We start from the raw sequence: 27,984 nt of genomic DNA, 5'->3' as shown, positions 1-27,984 counted from the left end.
TTGCCCCTCCTGTGACACACTTGCCCCTGCCCTGAGTCCCTAGTGACAGGTCGGGGCCATCTCCTCACTGAATAAACTCTTGCCCCTTGAGCCCTGTCCCTCCTCACCTCACACACACTGCCATGTCCCTCTGCAGCCAGGGCTGGGGACCACTGGGGAGAGCTCCGGTTGGCTGGCATTGTCCCGCTGAGCCTCAACCTTCAGGCTCTCCTGGTGACAACTCCGCTCTTCCCGGTACCCTGAGGCCAGGCGGGTCCGTGGACTCAACCAGAGCTTCTGGGGCTGGAAGGAAGATCCTGCAGCCTTCACTACGGGGTCTGGCCCAGGGACTCCGCAGAGACTCCGAGAAACCTGAAAAGACAGTGTCCACATGGTCAGTCATTCAGCATTCACCCCATAAATGCTTCCTGGGGGCACCAAAGTACAGTTTACAGCACTGGATACTGTGGAAGAGAAAAGTTCAGTAATCAACACCAAGTATTAGCATACAATATGGAAAAAAAACTCATGAAATTTGGTGTAAAACGAATGAGAGTTTGACTTCCAGCTCTTTTACATTCTAGCTGGAATCTGGGGAAGCCACTTTAGTCTGAGTTTCCTCACCTTAAAACTGATGAAAACACCCATCTCATAGGGCTGTTAGAGTTAAATGACATGATGCTTCAAAAGCACTCCTATTTGGCACGAGGAACACACTCCATTGATATTAAATATTGCTGTTATTATAAGGTGCAAGGAATGTTTAATTCAGTACCTCATTTAATTTTCACATTCATCCTACGAACTAGGTATTACTTTTGCTATTATTCCCATTTACCATCAGATAGAGCTGTTCATAAATATTAAGAAATTTGCCCCAAGATCTCTTAGATTAGGTGGAAGGACAGGGATTCAAACCCAGGTCTGCCTAGCTCCAAAGTACATTTTCTTAACTACTGTGCCATATGGTATTCTATACGTGGAAGAATCACAATAAATGTTATTTCTGTTTCTTGCTGCCTTTAAAGTGCTCTGGCTGAAGGATGACATGTCACATGTAATAAACCAAGCATCTGTATAGTTCAGTGTACATTCTGGGCAACTTATAGAGCCCACCCACCCTCTTCTGCCAAAGGTGAAAACATAAACTCTTTGTCCCCTCTCTCTCAATTCCCATCTGGCCCTGAAAGTCAGCTTGTCTGCACAGTCTCCTAAATCGGTAACCTACACTGCTTGACAAAACTGTGTCCCAAATGGTGCCATCAACTGGTTTCCATAGGTTCCTCAAATAATCACCAACACAGGCAACACAACCTCAATAGAAAATCAACTATTAATCTGCTCAATGCCCCCTGGATCCAAACCTGACCTCCTATAGGACCCCATAACTCACAGCCCATATGTAGAGTCAATGACTACCATAAACCCCTCAAATATAGACCTTCCGGTCCATCACGTACTAACTCACACAGTCCTGCAATTACCGATGTCTACAGGTCCCAATCAATGACTCCTATAGGGCTCCTAAAACTGTCTCCCAAAGACTTAAAATCCCAGGCTTGCAATCAATCTTTCACCACCTCAGTGTCCCAATCAATAACTCTCATGGACTGACTGATGACTTCAGATACTTTAGATGACTTCAGACTCTTATAAAACCTCAAGAATTTCTACAGAGGTCTCAATCACTCACCAACATATGTCTCTAATTATGTTTCTTCAAGGATTTCCCAAGATTATCACTCACTGACCCAACATGAATAGAATCTATAGGCCCTGGATTATCTAATCCTATTGGACTTTAAATCCGTGATGCCCCCCCCCCCCCCAGAAATCCTCCCAATCCTTTACTCCCAGAGGAACCAAATCAACTCCAAATCTGGTTTGGTATTGAATTTAAAGAATAAAAAGAAAACTTAAAATGCTTCCAGGCAGAAACAACATGTTATTTACAATGGAAAGGGATCACAACGGCACTAGATTTATTTGCAACAATAGGAGCCATATTAGAAGAGAACATCTATAAATTATTGAATGGGACTGCAATCCAACTATTTTAAACCCACTCTAGCTGAATACCATGCTTCTGTTAGAGCAAAAGACAATTTTAGACATACAAGCACTTATAACATTATATGCCAATATTAGAATCTCAGGAGAATACTCAAGGGGATAGTCTAACCAATTGTAAATTCAATAGTAACAGAAACCTCAAAATTGGAGGAAAGTTATAACTGAGTAAAGAAAAATGTATGTAATTGGGCATCTGGAACAAATAAGATTATTACTATTAATAAGTGGAAAAAATTTTAATACCCTGGGGGAGTTTACTGAGTGAAATGAGGAGGAGGAAAATTATGCATCTTTTACTAGATGCACATAATATTACAACATTATTTGGATTTAGAAATAGAGAAAATATAGACAATCACATTTGTAAGGAAGGTGAAGGCAACTACTAGCAGAAATTGATAAAGATAAAACTCCAAACTATAATTCCAAAATAATAAGAAATTAGAGGGGAATTAAGAGAAACATAACCAAACCAGCAAAAAAAAAGGGGGGGGGGAGGAGAAAGTGAGGAAATATCAACCACGTAAAATAAATAGTAAACATAAGATAATAGGAGGCATGAAATCAAATATATTAGAATTCAACTAAATTGAATGAGCTGAATTCTGATGTAAAAGATAAAGACTATGGGACTGGGTTAAAAAAATACAGTTGCCACACATCTAAAACAAAAAGACAAAGATGTGAAATGAAGCACTGGACAGAAGTATGCCATGTTATTTGCTACTCTTTCCATTATGGTCAGCATTAGTTATGCCTTGTTAGGAAATCGTTGCCTACCTCAGGGTCATAAAGATGTTTAATGTTTTCTTCTAAAAGTTTTACTGATTTATCTTTCACATTTATATCTAAAGTCTTCCCAGGAAGGATTTGGTGTGTGGTATGTGTTAGGGTCAAGATTCATTTCTTCCATATTGGTATCAAGATGATCCAGTACCACTTATTAAAAAGATTACCCTTTTTCCAGGTCGCCTTGTGACCATATATGTGGGAGTCCATTCCCAAACTCTGTATTTCCATTGGTTTATTTGTCTATTCTTGGACCAGTACTACACTGTCTTAATTAATGTGCTTCATATTAAGCTTTGATATCTGGTAGAGTAAACGCTTATTAAGTTGGATTGCATTAAAAGTAAGGACCTCTGTTCATGAGAAGACAAAATTAAGAGCATAAAGGCAAATCCCACAGTGGGATAAGATAATTGCAATACCTGTATCTGACAAACAACTCATATCTCAAATATACTAAGAATTCCTAGAAATCAATAAGAATGATAGAAGAAGAACACAAGGATCAGACACTTCACAAAAGAAGATATCCAAATGGCAAATAAGCATAGGAAAATATGCTCAAATTCATAAGTTAGCAAGAAAATATAAGCTACAGATACTCCTCCACATCCACCAGAAATGGCTTAAATGAAAAGGATTGAAAATAACCAAGAGCTGGCTAGGTTGTAGAGCAACTGAAACTCATAAATTGTTTTTTAGGAGCATAAAATACTACAAACACTTTGGAAAACTGTTTGGTAGTATTTGTTACAGCTGAACATATGCTTTATATCCTATGACCCAGCTATTCCATCGAAGCATTTACTCAAGATAAATGCGAACATATGTTTACCAAAAGACAGGTATGATGATGGTCACAGTGGCTTTATTCAAAACTGAAAAGTATGCAAATGCCCATCAGCATTAGAATGGATAAACAACTTGTCCTTTATTAATACAAGGAATTAATATCCAGCAACGAGAATCAACAACTGCTATACACAACATGCACAAATCTCATCTCATGAACATTATATTGGCCAAAGAAGCCAGACCTGAAAGAGCAATGAATCAATACTGTATGATTACATTTCTATAAATTTCAAAAACATGTAAAACTAATCCATATTGTTAAAAGTTAGGATATTGAAACCCCTTGGAAGGAAGTTAGTGATTGGAAAGGAACACAGGAGGGCTTCTTGAGTGTTAGGAATGTTTTATTTCTTGATCTAGGTGGCTGGTTGTGCAGGTTTGTTCAGTCTGTTAAAATATCATCAAGCTAAACATGCATAATGTGTGCACTTTTCTGTATTATAATTCAATAAAGATTTTAAAAATATATAATACACCAGACAAATGCAAGAAAATGAAAGTAGGTCTAGAAATATAATTATTGAGGTGGAAATTAAGGTCCAAGGTGCTCAATAGATTAACAAAAAGGGGGTCTCTTTTAATATAAATTATACAATAAAGAAGTGATAACTTGCATAAACCTTTAGGGTCATTCAACATATACAAGTAAAACCAGCACAAATGCATGGAACCACGTGAAGTCTTAAAAATCATAATTATGGGGACTTCCTCTTCTGGAGATGAAGTAGATACAATTTTATCTATTCTTCCTGCTAAATACAAATGAAAACTCTGGACATTATCTAGAAAACATAGGAAAACTCTGAAAGAAGAAGGCAGACTGGCTAAGGATCCTGAGACCTAAAAAAAATGACATGGCAGTGAGTTCTTTGGTTTATCCCTTAGCCTCATATAGCCTAGACTAGGTGCTGGAGAAGCTACAACCCAGAAAGGACAACGGGTACAGACAAAAACTGCCCCAAGAAAAAAAAAAGGGCTTCCCTGGTGACACAGTGGTTGGGAGTCCGCCTGCTGATGCAGGGGACATGGGTTTGTGCCCCGGTCCGGGAGGATCCCACGTGCCATGGCGTGGCTGGGCCTGTGAGCCATGGCCGCTGAGCCTGCGCGTCCAGAGCCTGTGCTCTGCAACGGGAGAGACCACAGCAGTGAGAGGCCCGCATACTGCAAAAAAAACCCAAAAACAAAAAAACAAAAAACTGCCCCAAGAAAGCCTGTTCTCTCTAGTCAAAGGACCAGGAAAGGGGCAGTCTAGCAAGATAGAAAACTTTCAGACAATGATGGCTCTACTCAAGCCAAACACAGAAAACACTGCAGCCCCAGCCCCACAACTAACAGCAAGGCCAAGTGGATCCAAGCCTAGACTTCTATCCTTGTCAGACTGTAAGAAGTCACCCCCAGGCCCCAGGCCCCCTGCCAGAGTGGTGTCAGAGAAAGCCTAATAGGGTGCTGTATCTTTCTTTCCTTGCTGGGAAATAACAGCTGCCTTCTCCTCCCCTACCTGTTGGTAACTGTGGATATCACAGGAAGCAGTGACAAAGTGCCTACCCCCTCCCAGGCAGGGTGGTATCAGCAGAAGCCTAGTGGGGAGCTGGAACCCCCACCCTCACTGAACAATAACAAGGAGCCCCCTGGCAAAAAAAGAGGGAAAGTGAGAACCTGGACTTCCACCCCACATGTCAAGAACAAATGTCACCTGTGATGTGACATTTCTCTTCACCAAACAGAGCTCTGTCAAAGAAAGACTGATAAAACATAAGAATCAAATAAATTCTAGAGCCTCATAATATAATACCCAAAATGTCCTGGACATACTAAAAAAAATCAAGTGTCATTAGAGAAATGCAAATCAAAACTAAAATGAGGTATCACCTCACACCAGTCAGAATGGCCATCATCAAAAAGTCTACAAACAATAAATGCTGGAGAGGGTGTGGAGAAAAGGAACCCTCCTACACTGTTGGTGGGAATGTAAATCGGTACAGCTACTATGGAGAACAGTACGGAGGTTCCTTAAAAAACTAAAAATAGAACTATCATATGACCCAGCAATCCCACTACTGGTCATATACCCTGGGAAAACCATAATTCAAAAAGACACATGCACCCCAATGTTCATTGCAGCACTATTTACAATAGCCAATGGAAGCAACCTAAATGCCCATTGACAGATGAATCGATAAAGAAGATGTGGTACATATATATACAATGGAATATTACTCAGCCATAAAAAAGAATAAAATAATGTCATTTGCAACAACATGGATGGACCTAGAGATTATCATACTAAGTGAAGTAAGTCAGACAAAGAAAGACAAATAACATATGATATCACATATATGGAATCTAAAAATTAATTCCAATGAATCTGTATACAAAACAGAAACAGATTCACAGACATAGAAAACACACTTATGGTTACGAAAGGGGAAAGGCGGGGGGGAGGGATAAATTAGGAGTTTGGGATTAACATATACACACTAGTATACATAAAATAGATAATCAACAAGGACCTACTGTATAGCACAGGGAACTCTACTGAATACTCTGTAATAACCTATATGGGAAAAGAATCTGAAAAAGAGTAGGCATATGTAAATTATAACTGAATCACTTTGCTGTACAGCTGAAATTAACACAACATTGTAAATCAACTATACTCCAATATAAAATTTTAAAAAAAATTAAAAAGAAAGAAAAACTTCAAAGCTAAGAAAAGGGGAAGAATACATATGTGCTTCACTTGTGTTCAGAAAAAAAAATCAGGTGTCATACTAAGAACCAGGAAAATCTCAACTTGAATGAGAAAAGACAATGAGGATGGCGGAAGAGTAAGACGTGGAGATCACCTTTCTCCTCACAAATAGATCAGAAATACATCTACATGTGGAAAAACTCCTACAGAACACCTACTGAACACTGGCAGAAGACCTCAGAACTCCCAAAAGGCAAGAAACTCCCCCATGTACCTGAGGGCAAAAGAAAAAAGAAAAAACAGAGACAAAAGAATAGGGACGGGACCTGCACCAGTGGGAGGGAGCTGTGAAGGAGGAAAGGTTTCCACACACTAGGAAGCCCCTTGCGGGCAGAGACTGCGGGTGGCAGAGGGGGTAAGCTTCAGAGCCACAGAGGAGAGCACAGCAACAGGGGTGCAGAGGGCAAAGCAGAGAGATTCTTGCACAGAGGATCGGTGCCAACCAGCACTCACCAGCCCGAGAGGCTTGTCTGCTCACCTGCCGGGGTGGGAGGGGGCTGGGAGCTGAGGCTCGGGCTCCGGTTGGATCGCAGGGAGAGGACTGGGGTTGGCTGCATGAACACAGCCTGAAGGGGGCTAGTGCGCCACAGCCAGCCAGGAGGGAGTCCAGGAAAAAGTCTGGAGCTGCAGAAGAGGCAAGAGACTTTTTCTTGCCTCTTTGTTTCCTGGTGCACAAGGAGAGGGGATTAAGAGTACTGCCTTAAAGAGCTCCAGAGACGTGCATGAGATGCTAAGGCTGCTGCTGCTGCCACCAAGAAGCCTGTGTGCAAGCACAGGTCACTCTCCACACCTCCCCTCCCAGGAGCCTGTGCAGCCCACCACTGCCAGGGTCCCGTGATCCAGGGACAACTTCCCTGGGAGAACACACAGCGCGCCTCAGGCTGGTGCAACGTCACGCTGGCCTCTGCCACCGCAGGCTCGCCCTGCATCCATACCCCTCCCTCCCCCTGGCCTGAGTGAGCCAGAGCCCCCGAATCAGCTGCTTCTTTAACCCCATCCTGTCTGAGCGAAGAACAGACGCCCTCAGGCGACCTACACACAGAGGCGGGGCCAAATCCAAAGCTGAACCCCAGGAGCTGTGCAAACAAAGAAGAGAAAGGGAAATCTCTCCCAGCAATCTCAGGAGCAGTGGATTAAATCACCACAATCAACTGGATGTACCCTGCATCTGTGGAATACCTGAATAGACAGGGAATCATCCCAAATTGAGGAGGTGGACTTTGGGAGCAACAATATATATATATTTTTCTCTTTTCCTCTTTTTGTGAGTGCGTATGTGTATGCTTCTGTGTGATTTTGTCTGTAGAGCTTTGCTATTACAATTTGTCTTGGGTTCTATCTGTCTGTTTTTGTTTGTTTTTTTTAAGTATACTTTATAGCACTTGTTATCATTGGTGAATTTGTTTTTTGGTTTGGTTGCTCTCTTCTTTCTTTCTTTTTTTAATTACTTAAAATTTTTTTAATAATTATTTTTTATTTTAATAACTTTATTTTTCCTTTCTTTCTTTCTTTCTTTTCCTTCCTTCCTTCCTTCCTTCCTTCCTTCCTTCCTTCCTTCCTTCCTTCCTTCCTTCCTTCCTTCCTTCCTTCCTTCCTTCCTTCCTTCCTTCCTTCCTTCCTTCCTTCCTTCCTTCCTTCCTTCCTTCCTTCCTTCCTTCCTTCCACCTTTTATTATGAGCCATGGGGATGACAGGTTCTTGGTGCTCCAGCCACGCATCAGGGCTGTGCCTCTGAGGTGGGAGAACCAACTTCAGGACATTGGTCACCAGAGATCTCACAGCTCCATGTAATATCAAACAGTGAAAATCTCCTAGAGAATTCCATCTCAACCAAGACCCAGCTCCAATCAACAACCAGCAAGCTACAGTGGTGGACACCCTATGCCAAATGACTAGCAAGACAGGAACACAGCCTAACCCATTACCAGACAGGATGCCTAAAATCATAGTAAGGTCACAGACACCCCAAAACACACCACCAAACGTGGACCTGCCCACCAGAAAGACAAGACCCAGCCTCATCCACCAGAACACAGGCACTAGTCCCCTCCACCAGGAAGCCTACACAACCCACTGAACAAACCTTAGCACTGGGGGCAGAAACCAAAAACAATGGTAACTACAAACCTGCAGATTGCAAAAAGGAGACACCAAACACAGTAAGTTAAGCAAAATGAGAAGACAGAGAAACACACAGCAGATGAAGGAGCAAGGTAAAAACCCAGCAGACCTAACAAATGAAGAGGAAATAGGCAGTCTACCTGAAAAAGAATTCAGAATAATGATAGTAAAGATGATCCAGAATCTTGGAAACAGAATGGAGAAAATACAAAAAACGTTTAACAAGAACCTAGAAGAACTAAAGAGCAAACAAACAGTGATGAACAATACAATAAATGAAATTAAAAATTCTCTAGAAAGGATCAATAGCTAATTGAGGTAGAACAATGGATAAGTGACCTGGAAGATAAAATAGTGGAAATAAACTGCTGCAGAGCAGAATAAAGAAAAAAGAATGAAAAGAATTGAGGACAGTCTCTGAGACCTCTGGGACAACATTAAACACACCAACATTCGAAATATAGGGGTCTCAGAAGAAGAAGAGAAAAAGAAAGGGACTGAGAAAATATTTGAAGAGATTATAGATGAAAATTTCCCTAATATGGGAAAAGAAAGAGTTAATCAAGTCCAGGAAGCACAGAGAGTCCCATATAGGATAAATACAAAGAGAAACACGCCAAGACACATATTAGTCAAACTATCAAAAATTAAATACAAAGAAAAATTAAAAGCAGCAAGGGAAAAACAACAAATAACGTACAAAGGAATCCCCATGGTTAACAGCTGATCTTTCAGCAGGAACTTTGCAAGACAGAAGGGAGTGGCAGGACATATTTAAAGTGATGAAAAGGAAAAACCTATAACCAAGATTACTCTACTCAGCAAGGATCTCATTCAGATTTGACAGAGAAATTAAAACCTTTACAGACAAGCAAAAGATAAGAGAATTCAGCACCACCAAACCAGTTTTACAACAAATGCTAAAGGAACTTCTTTAGGCAGGAAACACAAGAAAAGGAAAAGACCGACAATAACAAACCCCAAACATTAAGAAAATGGTAATAGGAACACACATATCAATAACTACCTTAAATGTAAATGGATAAATGCTCCAACCAAAAGACATAGACTGGCTGAATGGATACAAAAACAAGATCCATACACATGCTGTCTACAAGAGACCCACTTCAGATCTAGGGACACGTACAGACTGAAAGTGAGGAGATGGAAAAAGATTTTCCACGCAAATGGAAATCAAAAGAAAGCTGGAGTAGCAATTCTCATATCAGAAAAAAATAGACTTTAAAATAAAGACTAGTACAAGAGACAAAGAAGGACACTACATAATGATAAAGGGATCAATCCAAGAAGAAAATATAACAGTTGTAACTACTTATGCACCCGACATAGGAGAACCTCAATACATAACGCAAATACTAACAGCCATAAAAGGGGAAATCGACAGTAACACAACCATAGTAGGGGACTTTAACACCCCACTTTCACCAATGGACAGATCATCCAAAATGAAAATAAATAAGGAAACACAAGCTTTAAATGATGCATTAAACAAGATGGACTTAACTGATATTTATAGGACATTCCATCCCAAAACAACAGAATACACTTTCTTCTCAAGTGCTCATGGAACATTCTCCAGGATAGATCATATCTTGCGTCACAAATCAAGCCTTGGGAAATTTAAGAAAACTGAAATCATATGAAGTATCTTTTCTGACCACAACGCTGTGAGACTAGATATCAATTACAGGGAAAAATATGTAAAAAATACAAACACATGGAGGCTAAACAATACACTACTTAATAACCAAGAGATCACTGAAGAAATCAAAGAGGAAATCAAAAAATACCTAGAAACAAATGACAATGAAAACACAAAGACCCATAACCTATGGGATGCAGCGCAAGCGGTTCTAAGAGGGAAGTTTATAGAAATACAATCCTACCTTAAGAAACAAGAAATATCTCAAATAAACAACCTGACCTTACATCTGAAGCAATTAGAGAAAGAAGAACAAAAAAACCCCAAAGTTAGCAGAAGGCAAGAAATCATGAAGATCAGATCAGAAATAAATGAAAAAGAAATGAAGGAAATGATAGCAAAGATCAATAAAATTAAAAGCTGGTACTTTGAGAAGATTAAAAAAAATTGATAAACCATTAGCCAGACTCATTGAGAAAAAAAGGGAGAAGACTCAAATCAATAGAATTAGAAATGAAAAAGGAGAAGGAACAACTGACACTGCAGAAATACAAAGGATCATGAGAAATTACTACAAGCAACTATATGCCAATAAAATTGACAACCTGGAAGAAATGGACAAATTCTCAGAAATGCACAGCCTTCCAAGACTGAAGCAGGAAGAAATAGAAAATATGAACAGACCAATCACAAGCACTGTAATTGAAACTGTGATTAAAAATCTTCCAACAAACAAAAGCCCAGGACCAGATGGCTTCACAAGCGAATTCTATCAAACATTTAGAGAAGAGCGAACACCTATCCTTCTCAAACTTTTCCAAAAGATAGCAGAGGGAGGAACACTCCCAAACTCATTCTACGAGGCCACCATCACCCTGATACCAAAACCAGACAAAGATGTCACAAAGAAAGAAAACTACAGGCCAATATCACTGATGAACATAGATGCAAAAACCCTCAACAAAATAATAGCAAACAGAATCCAACAGCACATTAAAAGGATCATACACCATGATCAAGTGGGGTTTATCCCATGAATGCAAGGATTCTTTAGTATACACATATCAACCAATGTGATACACCATATTCACAAATTGAAAGAGAAAAACCATATGATCATCTCAATAGATGCAGAGAAAGCTTTTGACAAAATTCAAGACCCATTTATGATAAAAACTCTCCAGAAAGTAGGCATATAGGGAACTTACCTCAACATAATAAAGGCCATATATGACAAACCCACAGCCAGCATTGTTCTCAATGGTGAGAAACTGAAACCATTTCCACTAAGATCAGGAAGAAGACAAAGTTGCCCACTCTCACCACTATTATCCAACATAGTTTTGGAAGTTTTAGCCACAGCAATCAGAGAAGAAAAAGAAATAAAAGGAATCCAAATTGGAAAAGAAGAAGTAAAGCTGTCACTGTTTGTAGATGACATGATAGTATACATAGAGAATCCTAAAGATGCTATCAAAAAACTACTAGAGCTAATCAATGAATTTGGTGAAGTAGCAGGATACAAAATTAATGCACAGAAATCTCTTGCATTCCTGTACACTAATGATGAAAAATCTTAAAGTGAAATTAAGAAAACACTCCCATTTACCACTGCAACAAAAAGAATAAAATACCTACCTACCTGAGACAAAAGAACTTCATGCAGAAAATTATGAGACACTGATGAAAGAAATTAAAGATGATACAAACAGATGGAGAAACATACCATGTACCTGGATCAGAAAAATCAACATTGTGAAAATGACTATCCTACCAAAAGCAATCTACAGATTCAGTGCAATCCCTGTCAAACTACCACTGGCATTTTTTACAGAACTAGAACAAACAATTTCACAATTTGTATGGAAACACAAAAGACCCCGAATAGCCAAAGCAATCTTGAGGACGAAAAATGGAGCTGGAGGAATCAGGCTCCCTGACTTCAGACTATACTACAAAGCTACAGTAATCAAGACAGTATGGTACTGGCAGAAAAACAGGAATATAGATAAATGGAACAGGGTAGAAAGCCCAGAGATAAACCCACGCACATATGGTCATCTTATCTTTGATAAAGCAGGCAAGAATATACAATGGAGAAAAAAGACAGCCTCTTCAATAAGTGGTGCAGGGAAAACTGGACAGCTACATGTTAAAGAATGAAATTAGAACACTCCCTAACATGATACACAAAAATAAACTCTAAATGGATAAAGACCTAAATGTAAGGCCATACACTATCAAACTCTTAGAGGAGAACATAGGCAGAACACTCTATGACATAAATTACAGCAAGATCCTTTTTGACCCACCTCCTAGAAAAATGGAAAAAAAACCCCAAATAAACAAATGGGACCTAATGAAACTTCAAAGTTTTTGCACAGCAAAGGAAACCATAAACAAGACGAAAAGACAACCCTCAGAATGGGAGAAAATATTTGCAAATGAAGCAACTGACAAGGGATTGATCTCCAAAATATACAAGCAGCTCATGCAGCTCAATATCAAAAAAACAAACAACCCAATCCAAAAATAGGCAGAAGACCTAAATAGACATTTCTCCAAAGAAGATATACAGATTGACAACAAACACATGAAAGAATGCTCAACATCATTAATCATTAGAGAAATTCAAATCAAAACTACAATGATATCATCTCACACCAGTCAGAATGGCCATCATCAAAAACTCTACAAACAGTAAATGCTAGAGAGGGTGTGGAGAAAATGGAACCCTCTTGCACTGTTGGTGGGAATGTAAATTGATACAGCCACTATGAAGAACAGTATGGAGGTTCCTTAAAAAACTAAAAATAGAACTGCCATATGACTGTTGGTGGGAATATAAACTGATACAGCCACTATGGAGAACAGTATGGAGGTTCCTTAAAAAACTAAAAATAGGGCTTCCCTGGTGGCGCAGTGGTTGAGAGTCAGCCTTCCATGCAGAGGACACGGGTTCGTGCCCCGGTCCGGGAAGATCCCACATGCCGCGGAGCAGCTGGGCCTGTGAGCCATGGCCGCTGAGCCTGCGTGTCCGGAGCCTGTGCTCTGCAACGGGAGAGGCCACAATAGTGAGAGGCCCGCGTACCACAAAAAAAAAAAAAAAAACCCACTAAAAATAGAACTACCATAAGACCCAGCAATCCCACTACTGGCATATACCCTGAGAAAACCATAATTCAAAAAGTGTCATGTACCACAATGTTCATTGTAGCTCTATTTACAATAGCCAGGAAATGGAAGCAACCTAAGTGTCCATCAACAGAGGAATGGATAAAGAAGATGTGGCACATATATACAATGGAACATTACTCAGCCATAAAAGGAAATGAAATTGAGTTATTTGTAGGGAGGTGGATGGACCTAGAGTCTGTCATACAGAGTGAAGTAAGTCAGAAAGAGAAAAACAAATAGTTTATGCTAACACATATATATAGAATCTAAAAAAAAAAAAAGGTCATGAAGAACCTAGGGGCAAGATGGGAATAAAGACATAGACCTACTAGAGAATGGACTTGAGGACATGGGGAGGGGGAAGGGTAAGCTGGCACAGAGTGAGAGAGTGGCATGGACATATATACACTACCAAAACATAAAACCGATAGCTAGTGGGAAGTGGCCACATAGCACAGAGAGATCAGCTCGGTGCTTTGTGACCACCTAGAGGCGTGGGATAGGGAGGGTGGGAGGGAGGGAGATGCAAGAGGGAAGAGATATGGGGATATATTTGTACGTATAACTGATTCACTTTGTTATAAAGCAGAAACTAACACACCATTGTAAAGCATTTATACTCCAATAAAGATGTTAAAAATAATAATAAAATAAAAAAAGAGAAAAGACAATGAACAGATGCCCACATTGAGATAATAATGATGTTGGAATTATCTGACAAGGATTTTAGAGCAGTCATCATAAAAATGCTTCATTGTGCAATTATGAAAAAACACAACACAAATGAGACAATAGAAAATCCCAGCAAAGAAATAGAGGATGTAAAGAAGAACTAAATGGAAATTTTAGAACTAAAAAATATAGTAACTGAAATTTAAAAACTCAGTGGATGGACTCAATGACAGAATGGAGAGGACAAAATAAACAGTGTACTTGAAGACAGAATAGAAACAAACCAATCTGAACAACTACAGAGAGAAAATTAACTGGAAAGAAAATGAAGACAGCTGAGGGACATGTGAGACTATAACAAAATATTTGACATTCAAATCATTGGTGTCTAAGAGGAGAGGAAAGCATATGGGGCTGAAAAAGTATTTGAAGAAGTAATGGCTGAGAATATTGCAAATTTGGCAAAAGACATCAACTTACATATTCTAGAAGCTGAATGAAACACAAACAGGATAAAACAACAGCAACAAACAACAATAAGAAAAATCCACGCCAAGACACAACATTGTCAAACTAATGAAAACTAAAGAGAAAGAAAAAATCCTGAAAGCAGCTGGAGAGAAATGATGCATTATCTACAAAAGAAAAACAATTTGAACGATAGCAAATTTCTCATTGGAAACCAGAAGGAAGTGGTACATTTTCCAAATGCTGAACTTTAAGCCCAGGATCCTATCTCCACTGAAAATATCCTTCAGGAATGAAGAAGACATCAAGACATTCTCAGATAAAGGAAAACTAAGAGAATTTTTTGCCAGCAGACCTACCATAAAAGAATGGCTAAAGGAAGTTCCTTAAACAGAAAGGAAATTCTAAAGGAAGAAAACTTGGAACATCAGTAAGGAAGAAAGGATACAGAAAGAGCAAATATATAGGTATATACTTTCCTTCTCCTAAGTTTTCTAAATTATGTTTGACAGTTGAAGCAAAAATTATAACACTATCTATTATGGTGCTCAATGCATGTAAAGGAAATATTTAAACATGGGAAGATAAAGGGACATAAGGTAATTAAGGTTCCACACTTCCCTGGAAGTGATAAAATGATATCAGTAGATTTTGATAAGTTGTGTTTATATTACATGATACATAGAACATCCAGTAAAAAAGCTATATAAAGTGACCCCCCTGATAACACTATGAATAATCAAAATAGAATTCTTTAAAATGTTCAAATACTCCAAAGAAGGGCAGGAAAAAGAAAAGAGAAAAACAAAAATAGGATTGGATTTACTGGATAGAGTAGACTTCAGAATAAAGAAAATTACCAGGGACAGATAGGGACATTGCATAATGATGAAAGGGTCAATCTACCAAGAAGATATAGCAATCCTGAATGTATATCCACCAAGCAGCTGAACGGCAAAATATGTGAAGAAAATTTTGATAGAACTGAAAGGAGAAATAGACAAATTCACAAGTATAGTTGGAAACTTCAATGCCCTTCCTTCAACAATTGATAGAACAACTTGACAGAAAATCAGCAAGGTTATAAAAGAAATCAAGAGCACCATCAACCAACAGGATCTAAGCAACATTTATAGAGCATTCTACCCAACAATAGCAGAATACACATTCTTTTCAAGTGCCCGTGGAACATATACCATATAGACCATATCCTAGATCATACAACAAACCTCAACAAATGTAAAAAAGCTGTGACGATGTGAGAGAGTGGCAGGGATATATACACACTACCAAATGTAAATTAGATAGCTAGTGGGAAGCTGCAGCATAGCACAGGGAGTTCACCTCTGAGCTTTGTGACCACCTAGAGGGGTGGGATAGGGAGGGTGGGAGGGAGGGTGACACAAGAGGGAAGAGATATGGGAACATATGTATATGTATAACTGATTACTTTGTTGTAAAGGAGAAACTAACACACTATTGTAAAACAGTTATACTCAAATAAATGTTATTAAAAAAAAGTTTATATCATATGTAGTGTTCTCTAACCACAATGGAATCAAACTAGTAATTAATAACAAAAAGACAGGAGAATCTCCAAACGGTTGGAAACTTAACAACATACATCAAAATAATCCAAGAATCAAAGAGGAAGTCTCAAGGGAAATTTTAAAAATATATTGAACTGAACAAAAATGAAAATACAACATATCAAAATTTGTGGGATACCATTATGTTGTGAAAGGCAGTCTTGTGCATGCAGTCTTTCAACTCCCACTTGTCCATATAAGAATGGGCCTTGGGCCTGGAACACTTCCTTACCAAGAGATAAAGAGCCCACCAGCCTGTGTTGGGCTTATCGCCTTGTGTGGGAATATCTTTCCCTATTTCAGACTCAATGTGTGCTATTTTGTTCTGTTGAAGCTTGTACATCAGTGACCCCTAGGCATACCCCCAGGTTTCAATTTTTCAGCCTCCATGGGGGAGGGGTGGGAGTCCTTCCTCTGTGGCATGAGAGAGGTGTGAGGAGTATCTTACTTTAGTTTATATTCCTTTGCTAACTAATGAAGTTGAGCATCTTTTCCAATGCTAATTTGCCATTTGGCTGATGGAGGACCCACTAGCCATGAGGAACTGATGCACACTACTGAAACTGATCTTGCTCTGTCTCTTCTCTGTGTGAGTAAAGTGCTGTTCCATCCAGTGCTTGACTGTGTTGTGCTTTCCTTGGTAACACTGATACCAAGATGCCGTTGGCAGAAGTGTTCAGAGTCCTCCCCTGGGATTGATAACCAGTGTACAAGCTAAAGCAGTGTTGTGAGGAAAATTTATAGCACTAAATGTATACATTTGAAAGGAGAAAAAGCCTTAAATCAATAATCTAAACTCATTTCAAAACACTAAAAAAGAAGGGCAATGTAAACCCACAGCCAGCAGAAAAAAGGAAATAATAAAAGTAGAAGCAGAGATCAATGAAATTGAAAACAGGGAAACAATAGAGAAAACCAATTAAACAAAGAGCTGGTTCTCCAAAAAAAAAAGAACAATAAAATAAACATACCTCTAGTAAGACTGACAAAGGAAAAATCAAAGAAGACACAAATGACTAATATCAAAAATGAAATAGGGGATATCATTACAGACCCTGCAGACATCAAAAGAATAATTTAAAAAATATAATGAACAACTTTACACACATAAATTTGACAACTTAGATGAAATGGTCTAATTCCTCAAAAAGTACAAACTACCACAACTCTTCCAATATGAAATAGTTCACTTGAATAGCTTCATAATTGTTAAGGAAATTGAATTTGCAATTTAAAAAATAACTGAAATAGAAGTCTCTAGGCCCAAATGGTTTCAATGGAGATTTCCACAAACTTTTCAAAAAGAATTAACACCAACTCCACACTATCTTACCCAGAAAATAGAAAAGGGAATTCTTCCTAACTCATTCCATAAAACCTGATAGCAATACTAGACAAAGAGTACAAAAATACATTACTGATGTGCTAATGTTTTCCTGTTGGGTTTATATGTAGTTTGCACAGCAAATTTTGCACATTTTATCATCACCTGTATTTGAAAATAGGATGTGTCTTGATGAATTATCTCCTTATCTAACCCTACCCCAAATAAAGTCCAACAAAAGAAAACTGGAGACCTTCATGAACATAGATGCAAAAATTCTAAACAAAATATCAGCAAATATAATTCAACAATATATAAAAAGAATTATACACCATGACCAAGTGGAGTTTATTCCAAGAACACAAGACTAGTTCAATATTTGAAAATCAATGTAATCCACCATATTATCAGCTTAAACAAGAAAAATCATACGATTATATCAATTGATGCAGAAAAAGGTTTTGACAAAATCCAACACCCATTCATGATAAAAACTCTCAGAAAACATGAAATAGAGGGAAACTTTGTCAACTAGATTTTTTAAAATCTACAAAAACACCTCCACAAAACACAAAAACTACAAAAAACATCATACTCAATAGTCAGAGACTGAATGCTTGCCCCCTAAGTTCAGGAACAAGGCATGACATCAACTATCACCACTCTTATTCAACACAGTAATAAAAGTTCTATCCAGTGCAATGAGGCAAGAAAACCAAATAAAAGCCATACAAGTAGAAAAAGAAGAAATAAAATGGTCCCTATTTGCAGATGATATGATGGTCTACACAGAAAATCCCAAGGAACCTACACAAAAACTTCTAGAAGTAATAAGTGGCTTCAGCAAGGTTACAGTTACAAGAACAACACACAAAAATCAGTTGCATTTTCTTGTAATGGCTTGCAGAATCATAAGGTGTCCCCAGAGTCTGTTTGTCAATGTGTTCTGAAGGAAACCTGGGACACAGCCAAATGCAAGCAAGGTCATCCTCAGACAGAAATATTCCTAAAGAAGAGTGCAAAATAATCGCACTGGAACGAAACTACATGAAATCATGGTGAAGTACTAGGAGGATGGTATTCCATGTGGAGTATGTTATAATTAAATAATTTTAATTAATTTATTTATTATATGTCTTCTTTCAAAATCGATTTAAGAAGACTGCTTGTAATCTAAAATAGGGGAAATGGACAGAGTCTATGTTTTTGTTAAAGTTGATGCAGAACTTTCAATGTAAACAGCCATTGTATCTGGTGGATATGACTTTTCTAACAATATAAAGACATACTCTGTCCTGGAAACAAACAAAAAAGCAGGTGTATTTTTACACACTGCAAATGAACATAATGAAACAAGTTAAAAATACAATACTTTAGGGATTTCCCTGGCAGTCCAGCAGTTAAGACTCCACATTTCCACTGCAGGGGGCACGGGTTCAATCCCTGGTCTGGGAACTAAGATCCCGCAGCGAAAAAAAAAACAAACCAAAACCAAAACCAAAACATAAAACAATACTTTATATCACTCAGAAAATGAAATATTTAGGTGTAAATGTAACAAAACATGTAGAGGGCTCATATGCTGAAAACTACAAAATGTTGACGAAAGAAATCAACAAAGATCTAAATAAATGGACAGAGATACTGTGTTTATGGCTTGGTAGCCTCAACTTAGTAAAAATACCAATTTTCCACAAGTTGATATATGACTTAATATAATTTCTATCAAAATCTCAGCAAGAATTTTTGTAGATATAGGCAAAATTATTCTAAAATCTATGCAGAAAGACAGTGGATCTAGAATAGCTAAAACAATTCTGACAAAGAATAAAGTGGGAGAAATAAATCTACCTGATTTCAATACTTTTAATTTAACTATAGGAATCAAGACAATGTGGTATAGATGAAGGGATAGGCACATATATTAACGGAACAGAATAGAGGACCCAGAAACAAGCATAGTCAACTATTTTTTTTACAAAGGTACAAAAACAATTCAATGTCTTTTCAACAAATGGTGCTAGAGTAATAGGAGACTCATAAGCAAAAAACAAACAAACAAAAATGAAACAAAAACCAAAAATGAATCTTATTCTAAATATCACACTTTATAAAAAATTAACCCAAAATGGATCATAGATTTATATGTAAAACGTAAAACTATAAAACTGTTGGAAGACAACAGAAGAGAAAATCATCAGGACTTAGGGCTTAATGAAGAGTTCTTAGATATGACACCAAAAACATAATCTTTTAAAAGAAAAAATAGATAAATTTGACTTCATCAAAATTAAAAATTGTGACTCTACAAAAGACACTCTTAAGAGGCTGAAACGACAAGCTGCAGACTGAGAGAAAATATTCACAAACCCCTTATTTGACAAAAGATTCATATCTATAACATAATAAGAACTCTCAAAATTCAACATTGAAGAAACAAACAACCCAATTAGAAAACAGGCAAAAGGCATGAAGAGACATTTCACCAAAAAGAATATATGGAGGGCAAATAAGCACATGAGAATATGTTCAACATCCACAGACAAGCATATTCTAACATCTATATGGAAAGGCACAGCCCCTAGAATAGCTAAACCAGTCTTGAAGAAGAATAAAGTGGGAGAATCTCTCTAATAGATATTAAAGCTTAATGCATGGGTACAGTAATTAAGATTGTGGTTCTGGCAGAGGAACAGACACAGATCAATGGAACGGAATAGAGGATCCAGAAATAGTCCCATGTAAGTATGGCCAACTGATATTTTTACAAAGATGCAAAACAAATCAATGGTGCTAGAACAACTGTACATTCAGGACAAAAGGAACCTCAACCTAAACCTCACTTCTTACACAAAAATTAACTCAAAATGGATCACAGACTTAAATGTAAAATGTAAAACTATAAAATTTTTAGAAGAAACATAGGAGAAAATCTTAAGGATTTAGGGCTAGACAGAGTGTGGTATGATAAGCAATATATATTTGGGTTTTGTTCCTGGCACAGATAGATCTCTTAAAAGCCCTGAGATTTCTTAAGTGATAGGAGTGATAAGAGCATCTTTCGTTAGTTTGTTATTCCTTAGAAGCCCCTTCCAACATGCCTGAGTTTATGCTGATGAAGGGACTCTTGGTGGGTTCTTAGATAACTTTAGGGTGGGGGCTGGTTGCCAAAGGAACCAATCATTTGGTTATAGGGCTTGATTAGAGGGTTGAAACTTTCAGTCCCACTCCCCCCCCCCACCTCCCTCCTAGGGAGGGGGAGAGGAGCTGGAGATTGAGTTCAATCACCAATGGCCAATGATTTAATCAATGGTTTCTACATGATGGAGCCTCCATATAAACCCCTCCAGAAAAATCCCTAAATGATGAGGTTTGGAGAGCTTCCAGGTTGAACACAGATGTGCTGGGAGGAAGGCATGTCCAGAGAGGGCATGGAAGCTCTGTGCCTCTCCCCCCATACCTTGCCCTGTGTATCTCTTCCATCTGGCTGTTCCTGAGTTGTATCCTTTATAATAAACTGGTAAACATAGTGTTTTCCTGATCTCTGTGAGGTATTCTAGCAAATTATTGAACCTGAAGAAGAGGTCCTGGGAACCCCCAATTTATAGCCGGTAAATCAGAAGTATGGGTGGCCTGGGACTTGCAGTGACTGGCATCTGAAGTGGGGGCAGTCTTGTGGGATTGAGCCCTTTAACTTATGGGATCTGATGCTAACTCCAGGTAGGTAGTGTCAAAATTGAATTGAATTGTTGGACATTCAGTTGCTGTCAGAGAATCAGAGAATGACAAAGTTTTTAGATGGACACCAAAAGCATAATCCATAAAAGGAAACACTGATAAACCGGGTCTTGCCAAAAATTTAAAAACTTTTGCTCTGAAGAAGACCAAAGGATGGAAAGGATGAAGAGGATGAAAAGCCAAGCTACTGACTGGGAAAAATACTTGAAGACAACATATCTGACAAAAGACTGGTTTCTAGAATATGTAAAGAACTCTCAAAACTGAGCAGTAAAATCATCCAAACAATTCAATTAGAAAATAGGCAAAATGCATGAGCAAACATTTCACCAAAGAGGATATACAGATGGCAAATAAGCATATGAAAAGGGGTTCCATATTATTTCCCAGGGAAATGAAAATGAAAAATACAACGAGATATCACTATACATATGTCAGAATGACTAAAATAAAAAACAGTGACAACACAAAATGCTGATGAGGTTGCAGAAAAACTTTATCTCTCCTACACTGCTGGTGGGAAACGGTTTGGTAGTTTCTTATAAAACTAAGCATGCAATTACCATACGGCCCAGCAATAGTACTCTTGAGCATTTATCCCAGAGACATGAAAGCTTATGTTTACACAAAAAATCTGTACATGAATGTTCATAGCAGCTTTACTGGTAATAGCTCAAAACTGGAATCAGTCCAGATGTCCTTCAACAAGTGACTGGTTAAACAAACTGTGGTACATCCACCCCAAGGAGTGCTATTCAACAAGAAAAAGGAATGAACTGTTGATACTCACGCTACTTGGATGGTTTTTAAGAACATGATGCTAAGTGAAAAAAGCCAACCTCAAAAGTTTATATACTGTATGATTTGATTAATATAACAATTTTGAAATGAAAAATTTTAGACATGGAGCACAGGTTAGTAGTTTCCAAGGGTAGTGGAGACAGGAGGGAAATAAGTGTGGTTATAAAAGGGCAACACTAGGGATCCTTGTGATGTTGGATCTGTTCAGTATTTTGACTATGGTGATGGATACACAAACCTACACAGGTGATAAAATTGTATAAAACTTGGTACATGCATATACACATACATGTATGAGTAAAACTGGGGAAATCTGGATAAGATGGTTGAATTGTATCAAGGTCAAAATTCTGGTTGGCATATTATACTTTAATTTTGTAAAATGTCACCATTGGAGGAAATTGGGCAAAGTGCACAGGGATCACTGTATTATTTCTTACAACTGCATGTGAATCTATATCTCAAAATATATTTTAAGTAAAAAAAATATTAAAGGATGTTCAATGTCAATGTTTAAAAAGATGTTCAAAGCTTTTGTACAGTAAAGGAAACCATCGACAAAATGAAAAGACAACCTACTGAATGGGAGAAAATATTTGCAAATGAGGTGACTGATAAAAGTATTAATATCCAACATATATAAACAGCTCATACAACTCAACATCAAAAAAACAAAAAAAAAAACAATTAAAAAATGAGCAGAAGAACTGAACAGACATTTTTCCAAAGAAGAAATGCAGATGTCCAACAGGCACATGAAAAGATGCTCAACATCACTAATCATCAGGGAAATGCAAATCAAAACCACAATGAGATATCACCTCACACCTGTCAGAAGAGCTATTATCAAAAAGTCTACAAAAAACAAATGTTGGCAAGTTTGTGGAGAAAAAGGAACCCTTGTACACTGTTGGTGGGAATGTAAACTGGTGTAGCCACTGTGGAAAATGGTATGGAGGTTTCTCAGAAAACTAAAAATAGAACTACCATATGACCCAGCAATTCCACTCCTGGATATATATCTGAAAAAAACAAAAATACTAATTTGAAAAGATACATAAACCCCAATGTTCATAGCAGCACTATTCACAATAGCTAAAACATGGAAACCACCTGTGTCCATCAACAGATGAATATATATATATATATATATATATATATATATATATATATATATATACACACAATGGAATACAACTCAGCCATAAAAAATAATGAAATTTTGCCATTGCAGCAACATGGATGAACTTGGAGGGCATTATGCTAAGTGAAATAAGTCAAATAGAGAAAGATAAATACTGTATGATATTGCTTATATGTGGAATCTAAAAAATACAATGAACTGGTGAATAAAACAAAAAAGCAGTGGACTCACAGATATAGAGAACAAACTAGTGGTTACCAGTGTGGGGAAGAGGGGCAATATAGGGGTCTGAGAGTGGAAGGTACAAACTATTGGGTGTAAGATAGGCTCAAAGGTGTATTGTACAACACGGGGAATATAGCCTATATTTCGTAATAACTGTAAGTGGAAAGTAAACTTTTAAAAGTGTGTAAAAATAAAAAAAAAATTTTAAGATGTTCAATGTCATTAGCCATTAAGGAAATGCAAATTAAGACAATGATGATATAATCACTGCACACCTATTACAACAGCTAAAAATGTTTTAAATAGCAACAATACCAAATTCTAGAGAAAATGCAGAAAAATGATCTCTCATATGTTGTCAGTGGGAATGTAAAGTGGTACAGACACTCTGGAAAACAGTTTGGCAGTTTCTTTAAAAAAGTGACCCAGCAACTGCACTTCTCGGCATTCATTCTAGAGAAATGAAATCTTACATGTACGCAAAAATCTGTACAATTGTTCATAGCAATTTTATTTGTAATAGCTCCAAACTGGGGACAACCAAAATGTCCCGCAGTAGGTGAATAGTTAAACAAACTGTAGTACATCTATAATATGGAATACTACTCAGCAATAAAAAGAAATGAACTATCATTACGATAGTTGTAAGGATGGTTTTCAAGGACATTATGCTGAGTAAAAAAAAAGACAATCTCAAAGGCCACATACTGTATTGTTCCATTTATGTAACATTCTCAAAATAACAAAATTATAGAGATGGAAAACAGATTATTGGTGGCCAAAGGTTAGGGATGACGGTGGGGGTGAAAAGTACAAAAAGGGTAATAGCTCTGTATCTTGATTGTGGTGGTCGTTACATGAATCTACACACATGGAAAAATGACAAGGAATTAGGCACATACATTGTACCAATGTTAAATTTTTATACTGTATTATGATTTTATAAGATATAACTATTGGGGGGAACTGGGTAAAGGGTACATGGGATTTCTCTGTCTTATGTTTTCAACTTCGTATGAATCTATAATTATTTCATAATAAAGAGTTTTTAAAAATCACAATTATGCTGGGAAATTTTATTATAATATAATGGGTCAAGTAGACCAAAAAAAGAAGTAAAGAGGATTTGAAAAATATAATCAGTGCTAGATTTAATTCTTTCCAATTAATATACTCTTCTTTTAGACTCATGGCACAGTTAAAAAAACTTTTTAAATTGTGTAACTTGGACTCAAATAAAAAAATGTTGATATTTCTTAAAAATTAGAGTTTTGGCAGGCTATATTGACAACAATCCTACAAAAATCAGAAATATAGAATCAAAATTGCTAAGAGACTATGTCTTAAACATCCTCACCACAGAAAAGAAATGATAATTATGTGACAGGATGGAGGTGTTAACTAAAGCTACTGTGGTAATCATGTTGTAATTTATAAATTTATAAACATATCAAATCAAAACACTGTATACCTTAAACTTACACAATGTTATATGACAATTATATTTCAATAAAAAATACAGAATTAAAAGATAACCAAATGACCAAAACTAGTTTGCAGTTAAGAAATAGTCTTTACAGATACAAACTACTACACATAAAATAGATAATAAGAATTTACTGCATAGCACAGGCAACTATATACAATATCTTGTAATAACCTATAATGGAAAATAATCTGAAAAAATATATATATAACTGAAAAACTTTGTTGTACACCTGAAACTAACACAACATTGTAAATCAACTATACTTCAATTTAAAAAAAGAAAGAAAGAAATATTCTCTAAGTAGAGTGATGGTTACTAGGGGCTGGGGGGTGGGGGAAATGGGGACATGTTGGTCAAAGGGTACAAACTTCCAGTTATAAGATAAACAAGTTCTGAAAATCTAAGGTACAACATGGAGATTATTGCTAATGATATAGTATCATATACTCGAATATTGTCTAGAGAGTAGATCTTAAATGTTCTTATCACACACACACACAAAGTGGTAATTATGTGACATGATGGAAGTGTTATCTAACACTATGGTGATAATCATTTCGCAATATACAAATGTATCGAATCAACACACTGTACACCTTAAACTTATACAATGTTGTATGTCAAGTATGTCTCAATAAAGCTGGGGGAAAAAGAAATAGTCTCTAAACATGGCAGGATTGGGACTTCACTGGAAGTCCAGTGGTTAAGACTCTGAGTTTCCATTGCAGGGGGCGCGGGTTCGATCCCTGGTCAGTGAACTAAGATCTCACATGCCACATGGTGCAGCCAATAAATAATTAAACAAATAGACAAACATGGCAGAATTGAAGATAAATTCAATAATAAAATTATAAACTTCATACCTAATTTTGAGACATGGCTAAAGTTATATTTAAGGGATATTTTAGCCTAAAATGTTTTTAATATTTAAAAAGAAAAGCCAAAGATAAATGAATTAAGTGCTAAACTTAAGAAATTAGAAAAAGAAAATAAAATATTCATGAGAAACCTGATAAAGGTAAAAGAGAAGGAAATATACGTGTACACACACACACACTCACATATCACACATATATTCACACAGTTTTAGGAATGAAAAAGGAACTACTACCACAGATGTGGAAGTGACCAGAATAATTTAAGCATTATGTGCAGCTCTATGAAAATATAAAATCCCTAGCAAACATAAACCACCAAAATTAAAACCCCCTAAAGAAGAAATGTGTAAAGACCAGTAATTAGAGAAAATAAAATAATTAAAATTTACCATTTTAAAAGGCACCAGTTCTAAGTGTGTTTATAGCTGAACTTTAAAAAGAAGATAATTTCTATGCCATTTTAACATATAAAAAGATAGAAATCTCCTGAATTCCTTTTAAAAACTGCCATAACCTTAATACCAACCCATGTTAAATATAGTACAAAAAAAAAAAAGAAAAAAGAAAACTATAAGCAATTTTCTTATAGTGGCAAAAATTTTAAATAAAATATTACTAATTCAAATCCAAATGTATTTTATAAGAAAAATTCCCCTTGACCAAACAGAATTCTTCCAGGAAGGCAAAGATGCGGCCACATTACACGTCAATGTAATTCATTACAACAACCAATTAAAGAGAATAATAACAAAAGGCTGTTAATATCAAAAAGCATCTGACACAATTCAGGAGTTATTCCTAATAAAAATACAAATTAAAATAAGAACATTAAAGAACTGTGTAAATATTACAACTACCCCCAAAATCACCAGAAAACATTATGCTAAAAAAATGCCCAGATAAAAAGACTTTAATATCATTAAAATGGCAATATCCCCCTAAATGTTGTACAGGTTCAACACAATCCCTATCAAAATCCCAGGGGCATTTTTGCAGAGGGTAATGAGCTCATCCTGAAATTCAGATAGAAATGCAAGGAACCTGAATAGTCAAAACACTGAATAAGAACATAGTTGGAGGACACACATTTCTCTATTTCAAAACTTGCTACAAAGCTACATAAATCAACACAGCATGGTACTGGCATAAAGGAGGCATACAGATGAGTGAAATAGAATTGAGAGTTCATAAATAAGCCTTTACACTCATGTTCAGTTGAGTTTAGATAAGGGTTTCAATACAATTCAATGGGGAAAGGAACATCTATGACATCAAAAGCACAAGCAACTGGGACAAAGTGAAAGAGTGTCATGGACATATATACACTATCAAATGTAAAACTGATAGCTAGTGGGAAGCAGCCAAATAGCATAGGGAGACCAGCTCGGTGCTTTGTGTCCACCTAGAGGGGTGGGATAGGGAGGGTGGGAGGGAGACGCAAGAGGGAGGGGATATGGGGATATATGTATATGTATAGCTGATTCACTTTGTTATACAGCATAAACTAACACAATAATGTAAAGCAATTATACGCCAATAAAGATGTTTTTTAAAAAGCACAAGCAACAATAACAAAAATAGATAAATTAGACTTCATAAAAATTAAAAACTTTTGTGCTACAAGGTCACCACCAAGAAAGTGAAAAGACACCCATAAAATGGGAGAAAATATATGCAAATCACATATCTGACCAGGGACTTGTGTACAGAATATATAAAGGATGCTTACAACTCAATGATACAAAGACAAATAATCCAGTTAAAAAATAGGCAAAGAATTTGAACCAATATTTCTCCAGAGAAGACATACAAATGGTCAATTAAACACATTGTCTTAGTGTGTTCAGGCTGCTGTAATGAACTACAATAAACTGGGTGGCTTAAACAGCAAACATTTATTTCTTACAGTTCTGGAGGCTGGGAAATCCAAGCTCAAATGTCAGCAGATTGGGTGTCTGGTGAGAACCTGCCTCCCGATTCATAGATGGCTATCTTCTTGTTGTGTCCTCACATGGCAAAAGGTGGAAGGGGGCTCTCTGAGGTTTCTTTTATAAGGGTACTAATCCCATTCATGAGGGCTTCACCCTCATGACCTAATCACCTCCAAAAGGCCTCACCTCCTTATACCATCACACCGTGGGTTAGGATTTCAACATAGAATGGGAGGGACACATAAACATTTAGTCCATTGCAAACATGAAAAGTTGCTCAACATTCATTAGGGAAATAGAAATCAAAACCACAATGA

At 37.1% G+C, this 27,984-nt stretch overlaps 1 protein-coding gene across 1 annotated transcript in view; it reads right to left on the bottom strand.

Annotated features, from left to right (window-relative positions):
* Positions 1-27,984, bottom strand: part of ZNF41 (zinc finger protein 41) — a 57,784-nt gene that overhangs the window by 25,606 nt on the left and 4,194 nt on the right. Inside the window, 1 exon segment of the mRNA XM_059050579.2 lies at positions 108-351. Coding sequence (XP_058906562.1) covers positions 108-179 — 72 coding nt within the window. The 5' untranslated portion in view covers positions 180-351.

This window comes from Kogia breviceps, chromosome X (genome assembly GCF_026419965.1).
Source record: "Kogia breviceps isolate mKogBre1 chromosome X, mKogBre1 haplotype 1, whole genome shotgun sequence".
NCBI classification, from domain to species: domain Eukaryota; kingdom Metazoa; phylum Chordata; class Mammalia; order Artiodactyla; family Physeteridae; genus Kogia; species Kogia breviceps.
This window is presented reverse-complemented; position numbering and strand designations above follow the sequence as displayed.